A 21857-nucleotide genomic window follows, 5' to 3' on the forward strand; every position below is an offset into this window, starting at 1 on the left:
AATTACTTAGGGCCTTGCTAAGTTTCTGAGGCTGGCCTCCTGCCTCAGCCTCCAGAGTTACTGGGATTACAGACGTGCGCCACCGTGCCGGGCTCTGGCTCTCCATTCTAAATGTAGTGCTCTTTCTGCGTCACTGTGATGCTCTCTTCAACCAGCATAAATGCAGAGTAACACTCAACTACAACCATTTCGTATCCTCTGACTTCCTCCTTTCATTGAGGGATCACACCTGTCACATGGAGAAAAGGTGTTCTCAGCCCAGCTCCTTCTACGTTTCACAGTAGTTCCAAGCAGGTGATTGATGGTGGTTTTTCTTTATCACAGATCATGAGTTTTAGGATTCTGGACCAAAAGATTTACTGTGTACCTTGATGGAAGACTTAGGGTAAGTTTCCTGACAACATTGGTCCTACGTATCAGATACGTTACGCAAATGATGTTGTACATTCCACATAAACACATGAGCACCCAGGTATCTTCATTTTCAGATGAGAAGAGGCAGGTTTAGAGAAGACAGGCAACCCGGCCAGACAACGGCAGCCCAGGAACTGAACGGGAACAACGAAGACTGCAAAATCCACGCTGCCCTTCAACTTGACCTCTCTGTCTTGTTTCCTATTACTGAAAACTAGGATAATGTCATCTGCTTGCTGCACCTGAGTTGGTTATTGCAAAGTTTAAATGAGACAACCTAATGGGAAAGAATTTTTAAAATGATTTGGCTTACAAATAAGGAATTCTTCCTAGAATCTGTTCATAATTTTATAATCTCCCTTAGCTCGAAGCCCTGTGACCGGCCGAGTGGATGGGCTTCAGAACAGCTTTTGCCCAGGTTTTCTCTTGCCAATAAATAATGCTGCCCAGATTTCAGGGAGCAAGCAAGTACCAAGGACACCAGAAGATTCTGCTCCCAGCTCCTGACTGGGAGCCCCTTTCCCCGAGTGGGCTTATTCTCTGAGTTGGGGGCCTGCTTGTTCTCAGTAGAAGGAATCTTATGAAAGAGAAGTCACTCTCCAGTGATCAGGACTTAGGGCGACACCAACACACCCAGCAAGCATCGGTTTAAAACAGAAGAACCGCAGTCATTCCTGTGCGCTTTTACAGACATGCAAACACACTGTTTTAGCAGACGCAGAGTACAAGCACCCGCAGCCATGGCCATGAGAGGCACACATGGGACAAAGCAAAAAGCGTGGGAGGAATTTTAGAACTGAGAAGAGGGCAGCAGGAAGATGGAAACAGAAGGGACCAGCAGAGGAAGGGAGAAGGGCTTAGGTGGCAGGAATGGGGAAATCTCAATTCAGCCCTCAGCAGATTTTTCTAAAGATTCCTAACTCTTTGGGAACCATGACGCCTTGGAAAAAAATTCTCCTACAAAGTATGTATGCGCATGCGTATGCACCATTGTGCCCACAATCCCGGGGGCTTTTCAGGGCCCTTTAAGGAATCCTGTCCTTTCCCTATCCTGAATTGGTCTGAAACATCGGCCTTACTCAACACAGCTGTCCAAGGCAGAAATGGTAAAACAGAAAAGAGAGAACTTGGCAGGCGGAGGTGGGGGGCGGGGGGCGCTCTTGTGACTGTAAGAGGGAGGGAAAAAAAGACAAGGAAGTTGCTTTTGTCTTCTCGCAAAAATCAGAAGAGCTCCCAGGCTAGATGGATGGATGGATGGATGGATAGACAGAAAGACAGACAGACAGATAGATAAATAGATAGATAGACAAGAGAGAAACACAGAAAAATATGTAGACATTCATATATACATACATAGACACATAGCTAAGTAAGGAGGTAGATACATACATGTATACATGCATAATACATAGGCGGAGAGATAGATGATAGATAGACACACAGACAGACAGAGAGACAGCCTTTCTGTTCCATGAAGAACATACAGTTGTATTAGCAACTGGACTCGCTTTACTTCCACACCGACACCCTGATAATTACCATAACTCGAACAGAATCTAACAAGTATCCATTTACTCTTGGAAAATAATGGCAAGGAGATAAATTTCTCAAAAAACGCTGCTCTTGGACCTCCATCTATCCAAGATGTGCTGTCTGTCTGATTCCCCCTGGCTGCAGTCTGTCTCCATGTAGGCATTTTCCATCCCCCCAGTAAATGCAATGTCATGCAGAAGACTCAAAGGGAAGGTAAAAGGATTAGGAGATTGATCGATGGCCGATATTAATGCTCTTTCATGTTGGGTTGAAGAAGGATTTGAGGTCCTCAGGAGAGAGGGTACAGGAGAATAGACCTCAACTATTCAAAAGACTCTCTGGATTAAAATCCTATTAAACTCACATCAGCTTCTCCAGGAGGCATTTGAGAAGGTTGGGGTTTCTTTAACATGTCACCATAATTAACCTTCCCTTAAGCTGTTTTGGGTGGGGAACTTTAGCAATTAAGAAACTGAAAAACTTTCATTTTCTATCACCCACATGGCTTTTTGAATGGTTTAAAAACGAGAGTGGAAAGTGGTTTAGCTTAATTGATTTGAGGGGTTCAGATCTCCCACTTGAACCTGCTGTCAGACTCGCCCGAGATCTGAGCCCCTCATTAAAAAGGGCATTTTGTCCGGAGAAAGAATCAAAGGTTCCGATCTACTCCAATGCTTTCCTTCCTCTGATTATTGTCCCACTGAATCCGCTGCAGAAAGAAAACTCTGTAAAGAGACCGCTGTTTCTGCTACAAAGCTGTTTCTGGGCCCAAACTCCACTTTACAAATGCTACCACAGAGACCCAAAGGGCCCCTTTTCCCTGGGCAGGTGCCACCTCTGCATCTGCTGTGTCCCTAGAAGCTTTAAAACAAGGTGAGGTCAGGTGGGGTAATCATCAGGGAATGTCTGACCAGCCATTCCAAGAAGTAAGGGCCATGAAACACTTGTTTTAAAGGCCGAGCAGTTTTCTCTTCCCTAGGTAAAGTGTCCTCCCAACTTCGAGCATCAGCACCTTGCCATTTTGAGCAATGAGGTGAGGAGCCCTGTCAGGGGACAAAACCCCTGCTACATTCAGCCTCCCATCTGCTCAAGGGTGACTACATCACACCTCTGCGGGAAAACACCAGCTTTTTACCTTCACATTGCTGGTCCTCAGTTACACCGTGAGAAGAGGCCAGACTCCATCAGCTCTCTCTCTCACACAGCATCCTTCCCGCAACTGCACAGACCCAGGCGTCTTGTCCTTGCCAGACTCTGAGCTCCTGAGGAACAGGCAGCTGGCCCCACGCTCTCCACAGCTCCAACCGTGGTGCCTCAGGGCACCCTGGCCGGGGACCACAGGGAATTCACACTGTGTCTTAAGGCCAGTCATGGCCTCCATTTTTACAATGGAACATTAAGGAGTCTGCAGGGCCACGTGACCTCCGAGGTCACCTTCCCGTTTTCAGAGTCTCTGAGAGTTGCATACAGACTGGCTCTTTGTGGCTCCTGCATTCACATTCCTATTTATAATAACAATGAAGATATTGATAAGAAGAGAGAGGACACAGGAAGTCTTTAAGTTTGTTCCCTAGGTGTGATTTCTTTAGTTCTACAAGGCAGAGACTCTTGTGACTCCCACTGGATACAGCGGAAGTCTGCGGAGATCAGTAATGTGCTCAAAGTCACACCAAGTGGGGTACGCCAAGGCTCCAGAACCTGGCTCCTAACTACCCATTATATCCCTGCTAAGAACCTCCTTTCGGAGCCTCCAGCACAGACTGCAGCCCTCCAGCTGGTCCACGTACATCTCCCGACTCCCCAAGGGGCAGCCTGCCTGCTTGTCAATTGCTTTGATTTCCGACCCCAGAGCCCAGCTGGCCAGGCCTCCACCTGCTGCAACCAGAGGCAGAGCTTGCCCCAGGATCCAGCAGGCCCTTTGTCCTGAGGGCCTGCAGCTCCTGTTGGGAGCAGGTGGCCGGAAAAGCAGAAGAGGACAGTCATTGGGGAGGCAGCTTGGGAGGCTAAAGTGGGGAAAAGGCAGAAGGGTTGAACAGAGGACAAATTCCAAGTGCCCAGCCCCTGGAGACCTGAGCCCGTCTGCATGGCCATGCACTGTAGGCAAGGGCCGAGCCTGAGAGTGGGCCTCCTTATCTTAGTTGTACCTGCAAGAGGAGAGGGCAGAAGGGTCTCCTAGGGGGGCCTTGGAGCTGCCGTTTAGAAAATAACTCAGTGGCCTGTTTTACATAAGAAAACTTGTCTCATTTTTGAAGCATCTGCCTATTAAAATGCTATTTTTTTAAATTATTGTTTAATTGACACATGAGAACTGTACATATTCTTAGCATGCTCCACATCCTGGGTTCAATCCCCAGTAAAGAAAAAAAAAAAAAAAAATAAGAAGAAGAAGAAAGAAAAGTGTACATATTTATGGGAAAACTTGTATAATGCTCAAATCAGAGTAAATATATCTCCTTTAACATGGATCACCTGTATGTGGAAATATAAGAAAATATAATATAAGAAATGTGGAAAATATAATATAAGAAATAAAATATAAGAAACGTGGAAATATAAGAAAACTTTTTTTCTAGCTTTAGTTTTTGAAAAACACAGCACATTGTCATCATCTTAAGTCACCCTACAGGGCAATAGAACACCAGAACTTACTTCTCTTATCTAACTCTAACTCAGTATCTATTGACCAATTCAGTTACAGTGCCTGAAATCCTCTTGATCTAAAGTTTTTATTGTTTTGAAAGAAATTTTTGATTTTATAGTGGAAAAAAATTCGATTATAAAACAAGTTTACCACAGCCATCACAGTCTTAAATATTTACCCAAATGAGTTGAAAACTTATGTCCACACCAAAGCCTGCTCATGAATATTTATCATAGCTTTCTTCATAATCACCAAAGATTGGAAGCAACCAAGATGTCCTGAAACCAAGTGATTAGATAAACCAACTAGTGAAGTTCACACAATGGAATATTATTCAGAGACACGATGAGCTCTCCAGTCAAGAGAAGACGTGAAGAAACCTCAGGTGTGTTGTTAAGTCAAAGAAGCCAGTCAGTGGAGCCACACACCACAAAATTCCAACTCCATGACATTCTGAAAAAGGCAAACTTCAGAGACACTAAAAATATCAGTGGTTGCTGAAGGGAGGGTTATGAAGGAGGGATGAATAGGTGAAGCATAGGGCATTTTTAGGGCAATGAAATGATTCCGGTTTTTGTTTGTTTGTTTGTTTTGTGATGTTGGGGATCAAATCCAGGGCCTTGTGCTTGCAAGACAAGCACTCTACCAACTGAGCAATAGCCCCAGCCCACGATTCTGTATTTTTGATAAGGATACATGACACGCATTTGTTAAAACCAATAGACTTGTATAATGCAAAGCACAATCTGAATGCAAACTGTGGACGTGAGTTCACAGTAATGTGTCCATATTGACTCGTCAATTATAAAAAAAGGTATTACACTAATGCAAGTTAATAAGGAAAACTAGGGATAGGGAGAATGAAGACATGAACATTCTCTGTACTTCCTGCACGACTTTTCTGTAAACCCAAAGCTGCTCTAGAAATAAAGTCTATTCAAAATATGCTTTGGATCCTAAAAAGCAGCCACCTGTTTCTCTATATTCTTTTTAGGCTAATCATAATCAAAACAACTTCACGTTGTCATTTAACCAGCCAGACACTATTCCAACTACTGTTTATGTACGGTCTCATTTAATGCTCACAAAACTTAATGGAAAATTAAGATCAGAGTACTTTAAGGGACTTGTCAGAGAATCAAAGTCAATATGGGGAGGGAGCAGGAGTTGGAGGCAAGCATCCGTTCTGAAGCCCATATTTAAAACACCTATACCCTATCTCACTTCACCCCTCCAGGGGACAGAAATGGGCAGCTCTGTGGTAAGCAGATCATAGGACAGCACAAGTCTTGATAAATTCTGTATTTAATCATTCACTCGCAAATATGTGCTGCGAACCAAGCACTAAGCTGAACGCTGAGGCTGTACATATATATAGGTAAGAGAGGCTCCCGGCCCAGAGGAGCTCCCAATCCAGGGGCAGGGACAGAGGCAGGGAAAAGACAGACAATGACAATGACAGCCGTAGGGTCCAGGAAGCAGGCAGGCCCAGCTCCAGGACTGGCGTGTTATGCACCCACTTGGAGACAGTCCTCTGGCGACAATTGACACCCATAGGCATCTTGTTCTGAATTTGCATTTACCTAGAAAACACCTGACACCCTAACCATCCCACCTCCAGAGGTAGAAGATTGGGAGTATGATAAATCCAGGAATGAAAAGATGTCTAAAAATGGCAGGAGGAGTAAGAAAACAACAAATATAAGAAATAGCTATCTTGAAGAATGGGGGGGAAACTAATTTGTTATATGTCTCTGACGTTGCTAGGGGTCCAGGTGTCTCACCTACATCCTCCGCCGAATCCCTCCAGGGGAGACATGATTTGTGCTGTTAGTTCATGGAGACAGTGAAGAGATCCCTGGGTCCCAGGACTCCTCCATTCTTACCAGTGTCTTTCTTCTTATCACGGGAGAGCTGGTGGACGGTGGCACCAATGTCGTGCCTCAGGATCTTGATAATGCTGGTCAGAGCAGGCATGCTGCGTTTATCCAAATGGGTGAAAAACTCATACTCATCCTTGTTCAGACGAGAGGGTCTGGACTCGATGTGGGTCAAGTTTATATCATTCTCCTAGAAGAGAAAATCAAGCCTGAGGGGACAGTGACTGTGACCTACAGAGGCTGAAGATGCAAAACTGGACCAGACACAGCAGGACAAAATGTAAGGTTGAGGAGTAGGTTTTTGTTTTTAATGACAGTAGAAGAAAGGCCTTAAATTGTCAAAAGTTGTTAACTTTTTCTTCAGCAAAACCGAGTACCAACGGCAAGGGGTGGGAGGGATTATTCAAATTCATGGAATTTCGTCACACGGAAACCTACTAATGACCTGGATTTGCCACCACAGGATTTGGGTTTGGTTCAAATACCTCAGGTAGTGGCAACCAAAATTATTTACGTAGGAAAACCCCCTTTCCAAGTTAAACCTCACAGAATCTCAATTAATAGTGTAGAAGCAACATTGGTTTGCCAAAACATAATTTTCAGGACTAAGACTTCTTGGCTTTACATCTAGGTTCTAAATGATATTGGTTATGAGACTTTAGGCAATATATTTTCATGTTTCTAAACCTTAATTTTCCATCTATAAATGAGTGGTATTTGTGATACCTGCTTCCCTGACTGCTGTGCATGAGCTGATGCACACAATCACACTGCTTAGCATGTAGCAAGTGCTCAGTAAAAATTAATTCATTGCCATTCATCTCTGTATATAATCACTCACCTTTTTTTAAGTCATTCAACAAATGTGCTTGTGTGTATGTGTAAGTGTGTGTGTGTGTGTGTGTGTGTGTGTGTGTGTGTGTGTGTGTGTAAAATACCCACCAGATGCCAATCATCTTTCTAGGTGCTTGGGGTTCATCAGTGAATAAAACATTTAAGTTGAGGAGATACAAAGAGCCAGCATAAAAGATAATTTAGGTATTATTTTATAAAGGTAAAGGATAAGGAAGAACAGCAAAGCAAAGCAGGGTGAAGGGGTGCACAGTAGTGAGAAAGAAAGGGGGTGCACTGCCATATTTAATAGGGGGACACAAGAGACCCCATAAGAAGGCAAGACTCATGTACAGTCAGTCCTGAAGGAGTTGAGCGAGGTGAAGAGACCAAGGGGCAATGTGCCTGCCCCATGGAAGGGACAGCAGCAAGGCCAGCATGACCAAGGCCGAGGAAGAGATGCAGGAAAAGTGGAGGAAGTCAGAATAGTCACAGAGGTGGAGGCCAGTTATGCAGATGAGTCTGAAGAAAGTCTGGATCTTACAAGGTTTTGAGCCTAGAAATAACACGCTTTGACAGTCTTAGAATCCATCTGACTCCCACGTGGAGAATAAGCTTTGGGGTTTGACAGGCCCATCAAGACCTGCCAGGAGGCCTTTGCTGTGATGGCGGGAAGTGATGGGCTGTGCCCTGGGGGGTGAGAAGAGGTGAATTTCTCGATACCTTGTATAATGTCCTCAAAGGACCCAAATTACCAAGAGACATGAGAAAGATTTGTGGGTAAAAAAACTGAAAAAGGTCCATCTGAATCCACACCGCACTCAGATTTAACTATGACCTTGAGTCACCAGGTGACAGAGTGAGGAAGATTTCAGAAACCCCAGGGAAAGGAGAGGGGGCCAGTTCAGCCTCATATCGCCCTGCAGTGTCCTCTTTAAGTCAAGCAGGCGGGTCAGGCTATTGCTGCAGCGAGCAAAGGTGAACGAGAGGCTCTTCCTTTGACTTAAGCCTCCCCCGCCCCATCAGACTGTTTCTCCATGGTTGTCAGGTAGGCCATGGTCGGGCTGCTCCATGACCAAGATCTTCAACGCTTTGAAGAAGTTGTCACTGCTCCAGTGATGGACAAGTGACTTGCCTGAATTTTTTTTTTTTTTTTTTTTTAACCACTAGAATCAGTGAATAACAACACACATACACTTTTCCCTGCTGGCCTGATTTCTCAACACCAATGCCCAGGGCCAAATTGCTGAGTTGCAAAGGATGTTCCCTTTAAAATATTTTCATGTATGGACCCATCACCCTCCAGGAAGGCCGTACTCATCCACTCTACTTCTCTATTAGGACCCTTTCTTCTCATCCGCCCCAACTCTCAATATTATTGACCTGATCGTGAAAATAACTCATAACTCACAGCTCAATTTTTAATTTAATTGTTTAGATGAGACCAAACATTTTTTCTGTGGTTAATGATCATTCATATTTCTTATTTCACAAATTATTGGTTCATGCCATTTCCCATGATGAAGTTTTTTTTTTACTGATTATTGATAACTGAATATGGATTATCCCTGTTATAGGTAATTTTTTCAAATCATTATTATCCTTGGCTATTCTTAGATATCTTCACACACACACACACACAAAAATTTAATGTTCTCAAAAAAGGTAGGAAACTTAAAAATGTAAGTAGTCTCTTAGAGTTACTACCTTCAGGTCAGGTCTTCCTCAATTTGTCCAAAGAACTCCCTAATATTAGAACCAATTTCTCTGAGGTTTATTTGGGCATCAATTGAGTTCTAGGTGCAAAATCACCGGAACATAAATAAGAAGCACACAGCTGATTGTATAATTTGCCAAAATGCATTCCCTACAACAATGATGGTGGTGATGATGATAATGGTGCTGGAGATGATAAGGGTAATGGTGATGATGATGGTGACTGTGGTGATGGTGGTGGTGACTGTGATGATGGTGGTGGTAGTGATGGTGGTGATGATGGCGATGATGTTGGTGATTGTGATGACGGTGATGATGGTGATGGTGGCTATGGTGACGGTGATGATGGTGATGTTGGTGGTGATGGTGATGGTGATGGTGACTGTGATGCTGGTGATGGTGATGGTGACTGTGGTGACGGTGATGATGGTGGTGATGATGGTGTTGATGGTGATGTTGGTGATGGTGATGATGATGGTGGTGATGTTGATGGTGATGATGTTGGTGATGGTGATGGTGATGTTGGTGATGATGATGATGGTGTTGATGGTGATGGTGATGGTGATGATGGTGGTGATGATGGTGTTGATGGTGATGATGGTGGTGATGGTGATGGTGATGGTGATGATGGTGGTGGTGATGGTGTTGATGTTGGTGATGTTGGTGATGGTGATGGTGATGATGATGGTGATGGTGATGGTGATGTGATGATGGTGGTGATGATGGTGTTGATGGTGATGGTGATGATGGTGGTGATGATGGTGGTGATGGTGATGTTGATGATCTTGACGTTAACAGTGAAGGTGATGGTGACGATGATGCTGCTGCTGGAAAACTTGAAAGTCTCACAAATTTCGTGGCTGTGTCTTTCTGAGAAATGGAAGGGGGTGGGTCTGGGACCTATCTCTGAAAATGAGATGTCACATTTTTCTCGCAAAATCTGGATACATTAAATCAGTTCAGGAGAAGAGATGAATGTCACTCAGATGTCACTCAGCAGCAGAGCCTGGTGCAATCTGGTCAAACCTGCTGCACCCCACCATAAAGAAGTCACCCTGCAGCCATTAGCCAGTCCCCCAGACGCTCCCCTGTGATTCACAGGGGATCTGTGGCCACATCCAGGCCAAGAGCTGTAGAGTTGCCCTTTTCAATGTCATACACGATGACTATCTACTGTGAGTACTCAACCTCAATGTTTTTAGATGGTGACATTCTAGCTCTTTTTTGTTTGTTTGTTTGTTTGTTTGTTTGTTTAATACACACAAGCAAAAACAATCATTTACTTAAATCGATCCTCAAATTTAAATGCTTGGTATATCACCTGCTGCTTATTCAGAAAAGTCTGGGATTTCACAGCTAGTGCTGTTCATTACAGAGAAATTCAGAGTATGGTTTACATTTTATTAAAACAAATAACAAGGGTTATCCCAACATTTAAATGAACAGAAAATGCCCTGAAAATACAATAACCTGAATAACTCTAAAATTTCAAGAAATGAAATTCATGAACCATCTAGTTGACGAGGTCTATCTTTTGCTTTGTTTATGGTAGGGGGTTGGAGAGGCCACATGTAACTACAATAATGAAACCTTTTCTCATTTGAGGATTACTTTAAAGTTTGCAATTCTTTTCTGTGGCCATTCCCATAATCCTTTGAGGATGTTAATGAAAATGTTAAAAAAAAAAAAAAAAAAAGTAAAATCAGAGATGAAGACACTTTGCTGTAAGCAAAGGGGAGGAACATTTGTTTCTTCTGATTCAGTTATTAGTCTCCTCTCCACCCTGTCCTTCATGCCAGGAATACAGTGAGCCCTCCACAAATGTCAGCTTTTATTATTATCATTAATAGTAAGTCAAATACAAAAAAATTAAGACCCCTGGATATAGTTAACACAAGGATAAGTGACCTCAGAATCTTCTCTTCCTGTTTTTCCCTGTGACCTCCAAGGGCACAGGATGCTGTATCATTTGTGGGCTCAAGAGGTGACCGGGTGAGCAAAGAGGAGGGCCCCAGTGGACAGACAGATCCTGGGAAGGCCAGAGAGAGTGGCAGCTCTGAGGCTACCTCTGGCCAGCAGAGTACTTCCTAAACAAAGCAAAGAGCAGTATCGTCCTTCTTGGCTCAGGAAGAAAGAGAAGGGGTAAGTTTTCCATGCTATTGACCTATGTTGAAACTTCCAAACAGGAGACAGCCAATACCAGCCTCGTGCAGGGCAGAGAACACAGAAGAACCAAGAACCAGCAACAGACACACGTGCGGCAGGCTTATTTGCGCAAGAGTTTGGGATACGGGTGAGGGGGGAAGAAGAGGGGCGTGTACCCAGGGTGGAAGTTCTGGAAGGCAAGCCATAGGTTAGGAGTGCTCCCTACCCACACCCCAACCCCTGGAGCAGCAACTTCCAAAGAGAAGCTTCTCATTTTGGGAAGAACCACAAAACATAGGCCCTGACTCAGTCATAATGCTGCAGATCAGGCTCATTCACAAAACTTTTCATCAAATCTTCTATTCTAACTAAACTCTCACAATAGGGAAATAACCAAGTTCATTATAGTATTATCCTGCATGGGAAATTATGCAACAATTAAAAAGTGAGTAACAACGACATTCATGAAATGAAGGGTCACCAACACTTCAAGATAAGTAAAAAGCGGTGGTTCTAGATGATGGATTTGGGGTGATTTTGTTTCTTTCATTCTCTCTTTTTTTTTGGTATTATAGTTCAACTTTTCTAAAAATACCATTTATTACTTGTATTATAAAAATCAACTTTATTTTTTTTCAGTTTTTACTAGTTTAGTAACATCTATAAATAAATCTATTTTTAATTTGAGAGCTTATAGCTCACGTATATCCCCAGTATTGATTTACTAAGACAGCTTTCTATTTTTAAATGTGATCCTTCCCAATCACATTTAGCTATAAAGAGTAAGGTCATTTACAAGGGTTCATACATTGTCACTGTCTCCAAAGTCATGTCAATACCCTGAGAGAGCATTTGTCCAAACCAGGACCTGTCCTTCCTGGAGAAGAGAATTTACAAAGAAGCTCTTTAAGGTTATCTTAGGCAATTATGAGAAATCATAACTAATAAATAATTGAAAACTGGTCACGGTAACCCTTGGGAAAATACGACACATTTAAGTATGTGGTAATTAAAACATGTTGAAAACAATTATATCAGGGCCAAAAAGAAAAAGAAAAAGAAAAGTTAGGTGAAAAGCATCAAATTGTTTATGGTGACATCATGAGAATATTCTACTTTTTGGCCAAAGTCTTACATGAGAGAAGTTCCTGGTTCAGAATGCACTGAACATCCAGCTGGAGTCTTTATTTCTTTCCCATTTGAATCAATCTGTTAATAATTAACCCTTCTGTTTACCAGTCAATTTCTTTATTGGGGTGTGTTTCTGCTTATCAGTATAGATCCTTAGAAACAAATAATTTTGATTGCTAAGAGAAGTTTTAGAAATTAATTTCCAAGCCTAGTTAGGATCATAATTTTATAAATGAATTTTCATTATTAAACAGGAGCCTTTTGTACCTCTCCATACTGGCCCACCCACTCACCATGATTGATCTTACTCCAAGAGGTCAGGTAGGCAGGGAAGGGCAAAAAGGTTTAGTGTTAAACTTCTAAAAACCAAGTTCATGATTTGTTCAGAAGTTAATTTCTTCATACACATAAGTAGTGTAAAATCGTGATTAATTAGGACTCTGGAACAGAACGTGTAGGGCAATCCAGATGGATTATCTATTTTACAAAGAATGAATCAGAAGCCCCTTTCTTTCCCCACCTTGGAGGAGACTTTTTCAAGAGGCATTGGAAGCAAGTGAATAAAATTATGGAATTCACAATGCCAATGCATTGTCTTGATTTTGGGGATCCTTTAAGTTCCATTTTGTGCTTTATTATATTGATAAACAATTGCATATATTGATGGGGTTCCACGTGATGTTTGCATATCTGTGTTCACTGTGGAATGATGGGGTGAGGTTAACATATCCATGCTTCAAATATGTATCATTTCTTTGTGGTGACGTTTAAATTCCTCTCCTTTAGCTATATTGAAATATTTGCTACCTTTTTATTAACTCTATCCTGGAATAGGATCTAAACTGGCCTTCTGCCGAGGTCCCCTTCAGCTCTTCCTGCATCTGATTCTATGAGGAAAGGTGATGTGTGTCCTGTAAGGTGCATGGGCTTCAGAACCGGTGGGCGATCGAATTCTCATTCTGCTGCTCACTGTCCCTGGATATGCTAATAGACCATTCTGAATTTTTGCTTGTGTTTAAAATAAAGATAACATTATTTTTCCTGGCAATTAAAAGGTGAAAACACACCTCGCACCATTTCAGCTGGACTCTTAAACACGCTGTCAATTTCCACCATATTCTTCCTCCTCACCTTGGTATAGACACACATTTCCCTGGTAGGTGGGACACATGATATTTTAGGTCATTTTATCTTTAATACCCTTTATGCCCTTAAAGGTTTCTCAGTTATTCTCTGAGAGCAGACTTCAGAAAAGAGAGGGAAAAGGTGAGCCCATTTTGAGATGAGACCCAGAGTGGAAGGAGTGGATTCCTTGGGCTACCATGAAACTTGGCATCAACTAAGTCATATCTCGGCCTTTTTTGGAGGTTGCTGGAGTCAACAACAAAGACATCTACAAAGAATGTCCCCAGCCACTGGTCTCCAGTGAACACATCGGAGCTTAAATAATTCATTCCCCTGAGCACCTCCCCAACACTGTTCTCGGTGCTGGTACCAGCAAGTGAACATAGTGGGAAAAAAAAAAAATTCCTGCTCTCATGGTACTCAGATTGTCCAAGGAAGAAATAAACAATAGCTATTGAAAATAAGCAAAATACAGTCTGCAGATGGTGGTCAGCACAATAGGGAAAAGTAGAGTAGGAAAGAGGGATTGGATTCAAATGCATATACACAAGGAATATCTAAGCATAAACCTGATGTTCATGTGGGAACAAACCTCAGGGAATAGCAAGTGCAAAGGTCCTGGGGTAGACAATATAACTGAGGACCACAAAGAAAGCCAGTACAACTGGGAGAAGACTGAGCAGGATGGAAGGTAACCAAACAAGAGGCAGAGAAGTAACCAGGATAGACCTTGGAAGGCCATATTGGCCATTACTTTGACCTTAGGCTTTTACTCTATGTGATAAAAGAAGCTATGGGAGGCAGAAGAGAGAGATGATTTGACTCATCTTTTAACAGGAGCACCCCTGCAGCTGTTTTAAGAATAGACTTTAGGGGGATGAGGCAGAAACAGTCCAGAGGATACTACCATGTTTGGGGAGATACATGATCATTGCAAAAATTACGGAACTGTCATGAAGAGCAAGCAGGACTTCTGTATATTTCACTGATCGCTCTTGTGAGAGGGCCTGCATCAGCCCTGGCTGGCCAAAGGTCTAGGAATTATGCCTGCAGCATTTATCAGAAAACCAAAACTATCCAGGAAAGTCTGAGCAGTGCAATTAAATTCCACATGAAGCCCAAGACGTCCACTGCACCCCAGAAGAGTATCTGAGGGGCGCAAGCTGGAATTTCAGTGGACTCTCCCCACGGAGGCCCTTCCAGGATCTTACTCCAGGCTTCCTCTCAGAGGGTCTCTCTGTCGCTCTTTGGCATTATCTTCACTCAGCCCTCTCCCTCTGTTAGAGATTATGCCTTCCTCATCCTCCTTTCCTGTCTTAGGAGCAGCCTCCAATTCAGAGGGAACCCTTCCTGGGGATAGCCAGGGTAGCCGCTTAACCCAGATTCTGCCCAAGGCCTCTGGAAGAAGAACTTTTTTTTCTGGACTGTTGCAGTGGAGGGTACTGATGACCAGCCTGACCCATGCGCCACCAATGGTCCACCGCACTCTGTCTACACCATCCCAATCTGAGATCTGGCTTCATAGTGAAAGTTTCAAAAGCAAGCTCTGTGTTGCTAGGTCACAAATATATACAGCCAACCACAAAGTTAATTTTCCATTAGAGATTCTCCTGCTCAATCAGTCATCAACCCTGTGTAACATATTCAATGCAACAGTGTTTATATAGACAAAAAATGGAAACAACCCAAATGCCCATCAAGTGGTGAACAATGTGTAATCACACAATGGAACAGAGGGGAATGAAAAGCAAGAACTGCACACATTCCTATGGACGAACCTCAAAAACAACATCCACTCCCCTCCCTTAAACAGGAAATAGCAGTAGGAATTGCACTATGATTCCAATATTAGGAAGAGCAAAGCTTTGCAAAACTATGCCATGCGTTGCTGGTGGGTATCTATATATAAAAGGATCAAAAAGTATCAAAGGATGCATGAGAATAATGTATCAAATTCAGATTAACAGCTACCTCTGAGGAGGGAAGTGCCTGGGGAAGGGATATCCAGGGACTTGGTCAGCTTTACAGTTTTATTTCTTAAGCAGGTGAGTTAATGATACTCTTTATAGCATTTTCTGTATTTTGGCATTTAAATCAAGTGAAAATGTCATCCGGGCTATAAAAAACATTTTTTTCTCTCCAGTGGAACTCAAATGTCTTATTTTAATTAAAGAAGAAATATTCTCAGTAAACATTTTCCTGCCTGTGGATGTTCTGGACCCAAGATCAGGGGGTAAAAGCAGTTCTCGTGATTCACCTTCAATCCAGCCTTGTTCAGCAAGACCCAGGGATCACAGATAGGGTTGCAAAGTCCAAATCTGAGAACAACAAACAGGTATGTGCTGGTCCTTCTGCTTCCAGAAACGCTGAGGCTGCAGAGGGTAAAGGATTTGCGAATTCTGCAAACTAAACACTTGTTGTTTTTCTCTCCCTTTAAGTCTGCTGTTCCTTCAATGTAGAATCTACTTCTCCCTTCCACTGCCTTCTCCTGGCCAACCCTTTCAGGTTTCACCTGAAACATTATGTCTCCAAGAACCCACCACCACCACCACCTCCTTGGCCTCAGATCTGGGTGAAGAATGCCCACAGAACCTTGAGCTCCTCAGGGCACCTGCTGTATACACCATGGTATCTTCCTGTTGATACAGAGTCTTTCAGCTCTTCTGGGCAGTGCAGGGCTGTTCAGCTGATGCTGGTGTGCACATCACCTATCTAGGGTGTGATAATAGCGGATACTCCAAAGATATTAACTGATTGCCTAAATGAGACAATGTGAGATCATCAAATACCTTAGGGGAGGAATGGGTTCTTTGGGCTGGAGTAGTATTCAGCAAGTAGCTGTGACTAATACAGACTGTGCCTTTTCCTTTTGTTTCCAAAAGACCAGTCTACTGTGAACAAGGCCAATTCTAAAGCAAATTTTCTATGTGTCTAGCCTTGGGCAGCTTGTTCAGTTTGAAGCTCTGTGTCTCCGTCAATTAAATGTTGCTAATGGAGAATTCCCGAGAACCTCAGAGGTGGCTGTATATCTCAGAGCTCTGTATCTCTGCTTCCCTGGGGAACGCATGGTAAGGTGATTACTGGAGTGTTGTAGGAGGAAGGGAGACCTGGTTATTGCAACTTCCCCCAGGAACCTGCTTCTCATTTTATAGCTCATTACTAAGCAGTAAAACGCTCAGGAGGTTATTTTCCTAAGAAGACACGAGACATGAACTAGTAGGGGCTCAAAATATAGCAAGTGATGGAAAATGTTTAAAAAAATGGGTAAAGAATTGAGAGGACAATCTACAGAGGGCGGGGGGATGCTCACAGATTGGCAGGTAGGAGTTTTGGTATATTCCTAATCATCTGGCCTTAAGTCACCACAACAGCTTTCTCAATCCTCACTGTCACCCACCCAACACACATAAACACAGGAATCCATACACATTTTATCAATATCCACCCTATTTAGGTGTATCCTGAGGCAATTACCAGCTGAGACCTACAAGACCAGAAGCCCACTGACAGACCACACGATTCCTTAACAGGATGGTGACTTTAGAGCTAATCATCTGAGGAGAGGCAAACACTCAGGCAGGGAAGCCAACCCGGGCAGGCAGCCACAGATTCCAGACCTCACTTTTTCTTTGAAGAGTATGCTGCTTAGGAGTTCGTCACTAAGAAAGTTTCCACTATGTGGAGTCAGGCCAAGGGGCCAGAGCATCTAGGTTCAAATTACTGAGTCTCTCTCATTTTTCACTCTGAGCAGTGAGTAAGATTGGCTCAAGGTCCCAGTTGCATCTCTGCCTTGCCACAGGGCACTGAGGGATAGTGCTCTTCCAAGCATGGAGTTTCAAGAATCCAAAGGGATGAGTCTCCCTACAAGCGAGATTTCTCACTATTGCCAATCTCCGAGGAGCTGCATAGATTTTTATCTTGTATCTCTTTAAGGAAAGATAACATATTTATACCACAATTTGCTTTGATTCTGCCCTGCCTTTTGCTGGCTATTTTGAAATGTTGAAATCAAGACCTTCCAGCACTCTTGTGCCGTAGAGATGTTGCCTGTCAGTGATTTGGAACATGTCGCCTATCATCTCTATCAACATTGACCTTGTCTCTGAAGTTAGAGAAAATAACTAGGACCCTTCCATGATGGATTTAAAATTCGTTATTGGAACTATCATGTTGCCTACACCAAGTCTTTCTTCTTCCAAGACAAATAAAACTCTTCCTTTAACTATTTTTTCTATGACTAAGAACTTAAAAGTCCCTGAGGCTCTGTGTCCCTTTAAAGATACGGTGCACAGAAATAATTAGAACATGTTTATTTCTTGAGTTCTTGCGATGTGCCCAATACTGTTCTGATGGCTTTTTGTGAATTAATTCATTTAATTTTCATAGTGATCCTATAACATAGATTTGTTGTTATCTTCACATTGAAAACGAGAACACCAAGCCACCAAGAGGGTAAATAGCTTCCCTGTGGTCATCCGGCTCAGAGGTGGCACAGCTGGGTTTTGAATCCACACAGTTTGGTTCTAATACAGTAAATTCTCAACCCCAGTGCTGTTCCATGTCTCAGTGCCTTACAACTGGGTTACAATTGATGGTTGAGAGCCTGTCACTCTAAGTCAACACAAATGTAGTGGGACACTCACACCTGAAAAATAGCAATAAGTCTCAGTCTCCTGAGCCACTGGTTAAGCATATAGTCTTAAAGGTACAGAGATGTAAGTATTTTCTTATTAAACTATTGGAAATATAAATTGGTACAAGACATCTGAAGAACAACTTAGTAGTTTATGTTACTCCAAAGCACAAGTAGTAAAAGCAGAAATCAATAATTGGGATAGATTCAAACTAAAAAGCTTTTTCTCAGCAAAGGAAACAATCAACAATGCGAAGAGAGAGCCTACAGAGCGGGAGAAAATCGTTGCCACTCATACTTCAGATAGAGCACTAATCTCCAGAATCTACAAAGAACCCAAAAAACTTTACACCAAGAATACAAATAACACAATCAATAAATGGGCTAAGGAATGAGCAGACACTTCACAGAAGATCTACAAGCAATCAGTTATATGAAAAAATGTTCAACAACATCTCTAGTAAAAAGAGAAATGCAAATCAAAACTACCGTAAGATTTTATCTCATCCCAATTAGAATAGCTATTATCAAGAATACAAGCAATAATAATTGTTGGCAAGGACGTGGGGGAAAAGGTACACTCATACATTGCTGGTGGGGTTGCAAATTGGTACAGCCACTCTGGAAAGCAGTGTGGAGATTATTCAGAAAATTTGGAATGGAACCACCATTTGACCCAGCTATCCGACTCCCTGGCCTATACCCAAAGGACTTAAAATCAGCATACTACAGTGACGCAGCTACAACAATGTTTATAGCAGCTCAATTCACAATAGCTATATTGTGGAACCAACCTAGATGCCCTTCAATAGATGAATGGATAAAGAAACTGGTATACATACACAGTGGAATATTATTCAGCCATAAAGAAGAATAAAATTATGGCATTTGCAGGTAAATGAATGGAGTTGGAGAATATCATGCTAAGTGAAATAAGCCAATCCCTAAAATCCAAAGGCCCAATGATTTCTCTGATAAGTGGATGATGATACATAATGGGGGGTTGGGGGAGGCAAGAATGGAGGAAGGATGGATAGTACAGAGGAAAATGAGGGGTGGGGAGGAGGTGGGGGAAGGAAAAATAATAGAATGAGACAAACATCATTACCTTATGTACATGTATGATTATGCAAATGGTGCAACTCTACTTCATGTAAACCAGAGAAACGAAAGTTGTAACTCATTTGTGTACGGTAAATCAAAATACAAAATAAATAAATAAAACTATAAAAAAATAAATAAAATTAAAAGTGCCCATCCCCTAGGACCAGCAAGTCCATTTCTCAGTATCTACTCTAGATAAATATCTGCATATTACATACCCAAATAAGCAAATAAATAAACAAAATAAGTACTACAGAATTATCTGTGACGACACAACACAGGAAACCCTGTAGAAGTCAAAAAAAAGGGGATGAATAAATTGTCGTACATACATATTAAGAACAATGCTTTAAAAGTTGAAAGTTATTATTTATATGTATCGCTATGTACATACATTCAAAATATTGCATTTAATGAATATATATATGTACATATATATTCATTCTTACTGACTAGTTCAGAAGTGACTGTTCTAAGGCTTTGACATGATTTAAGTCATTTAATTTTCAGAATTGCTCTATGAAGAAGACAACTGTTATTTTTCCCATTTTATAGATGAGGAACTGAAGCACAGAGAGGTCAAGCAACCCTCTCAAAGCCACAACCCTGCTCCCATGTCCCCCCACCCCAGCCCATGATTTTGACTGCTCCCCTGAGCCGACTCAAAGAGATCACCGAACATTGTGCACAGCATGACACCTGTCAACATCAACTAATGTTTAAAAGGACAAGGAGCAGTGATACTAGACCCATATGAATATTCTCTTGGCCAGGAAGTTTGTAAAATGACCAGGATTGAGGAAAGAGAGGAAAGGATAATAGCTTTATCTTTAATGTACTAATTTTTCATCCTAAGGAACAATATGTTCATATGTAATTTTTTAATCCACAATTATGTTCATATGTAATTTTTTAATCCATAATTATACAACAAAAAATGAAAGGGAATAGGTTGAAATGGTAAAAGTGGTTGGTAATGACCAGTGGGACTCCGAGTGGTCTTCTTTGACTTTGATGCATTTTTCAGTTTGAAAGAAAGAAATATCTGGAGACAGACACAAGAAAGGGAAATGGGGTTAAGATCTTTGTATTATTTAAAAACTCCAGAGGCGATTCAGATGTTCAAGGACTGCCACGCTGGGCAGGGTCATGGGGTATAGTGCAGAGATCATGGGGTTTGGGGTTCAGGCTTCAAACTCATCTCCACTGTATATCAGCTGTGTGATCTCAAGCAGGTCACACAACCTCTCAGAGCCTCAGTGCTGTCATCCATGAAACAAGAATACTGAAATAAGGATCAGATCAAGAATCTTATGTGCCTGACATTGTACAATATTGTTCCACAAATACTAAAATTGGATTCTCTCCTTTAACTCAGTACTTTGTATGATTATGATTTTTAAACTTTTATTTGTCTTTTTAGTTATACACGGCAGTAGACTCTATGCTGATATATTACACAAGCATACACTACATCTTATTCTAATTGGGATCCCAGTCTTGTGGATGTACCCGAGGTTGAGATTCATTGTGATGTATTCATATATGTACATCTAATTTAACTCTGATTTTGCCAGGCTGTTAACAAAGGTGTCACAGGAATGCTGCCTTCTATAATTTCTAGGGTATCTTCTGAATTAAGTTCTGGAAAAAACAAAACAAAACAAAAAAACCATATACACCAATGACAAATATTCAGTAACCACCCAGTACAGTGACCTGCTTCCTCCTCTGTGACATAAGTATAGTAGCACCTCTCAATGATTTGGGTAGTTGCGATTTTGGATAATGCTTCAAAGAATTCACCCAGAGCACAAGTGCACACGCTCCCTCCCGGGAGCATTCCATCCAGTTCTAGTAACTTAATTACTTGCAGTTTGTTTATTAGATTGTAAACATCCTGCTCATTTACTATTATTTAATCTATTAACTCTGACTTTGGCCCAAGGGGAAACCTCTCAAAGAGAGAATGTGATTAACTGTCTAACACAAGGACTAAAAAGTTGCACAGAAGGAAGACTTTGCCGCTCAGAAAGTATGCTTTCTTCTCAGCACAACTCCCTTGCTGTCATTTAGTCATACATTTTCCAACCCTTTGGATAACCAGGTTTAACTTTTTTTCAATCGGTTTCATTTTTTAGAACAATTTTGAATGTAAAAAAGAATGGCATCGTATTTATACACTGGCACATATCAGTGTTGCTCAGGGTTGGAGTATGTGCAAGGCCCTGGGTTCCATCCCTAGCTCTGCAAAAGAATAAAAAATAATAATAATAATAATAAACAGCACAGAGAGTTTCCACATACTCTGGTTCCAGTTCCTCTCACTCTGAACACCTTTCATTAATGGACAGTGTGTGGTACAGTTAATGGACTAACACCAATGCATTATGGTAAACTAAAAGCCAAACGTATTTCTTCAGTTTGTGTCTCATGTCCTTTGTCCATCTGAGGAGCTCATTCAAGATGTCACGCACCCCTAGTCTTCAAGTCTCTTTGGACTCCTCTTGGACAGTTTTTTAGACATTCCTTGTTTTTAATGACAATTTTGAGGACTACTAGTCAGGTATTTCGTATAATGCCCTTCACCTGGGGTTTGCCTGCTGTTTTTCTTGTGGTTGGACAGGATTATGAATCTGAGGGTGGGAGAGCACTTGGGTGAAGGGCCACTTTCGCCACGTTATCTCCATGCCACCAGCATGAC

General features: G+C 41.9%; 1 protein-coding gene across 2 annotated transcripts in view; it reads right to left on the reverse strand.

Moving 5' to 3' along the window:
- PAH (phenylalanine hydroxylase) overlaps nt 1-21857 on the reverse strand; it is a 68283-nt gene that overhangs the window by 38451 nt on the left and 7975 nt on the right. For both annotated transcript variants that reach the window (XR_013763744.1, XM_079139219.1), the window contains exon 3: nt 6475-6658. Coding sequence is in view for 1 of the 2 variants with exons in the window: in XM_079139219.1 (XP_078995345.1) it covers nt 6475-6658 (184 nt within the window). In the remaining variant the exon portion in view is untranslated. The remainder of the gene's footprint in view (nt 1-6474; nt 6659-21857) is intronic.

This window comes from Sciurus vulgaris (assembly GCF_902686455.1).
Source record: "Sciurus vulgaris genome assembly, chromosome: 5".
Classification (NCBI taxonomy): Eukaryota; Metazoa; Chordata; class Mammalia; order Rodentia; family Sciuridae; genus Sciurus; species Sciurus vulgaris.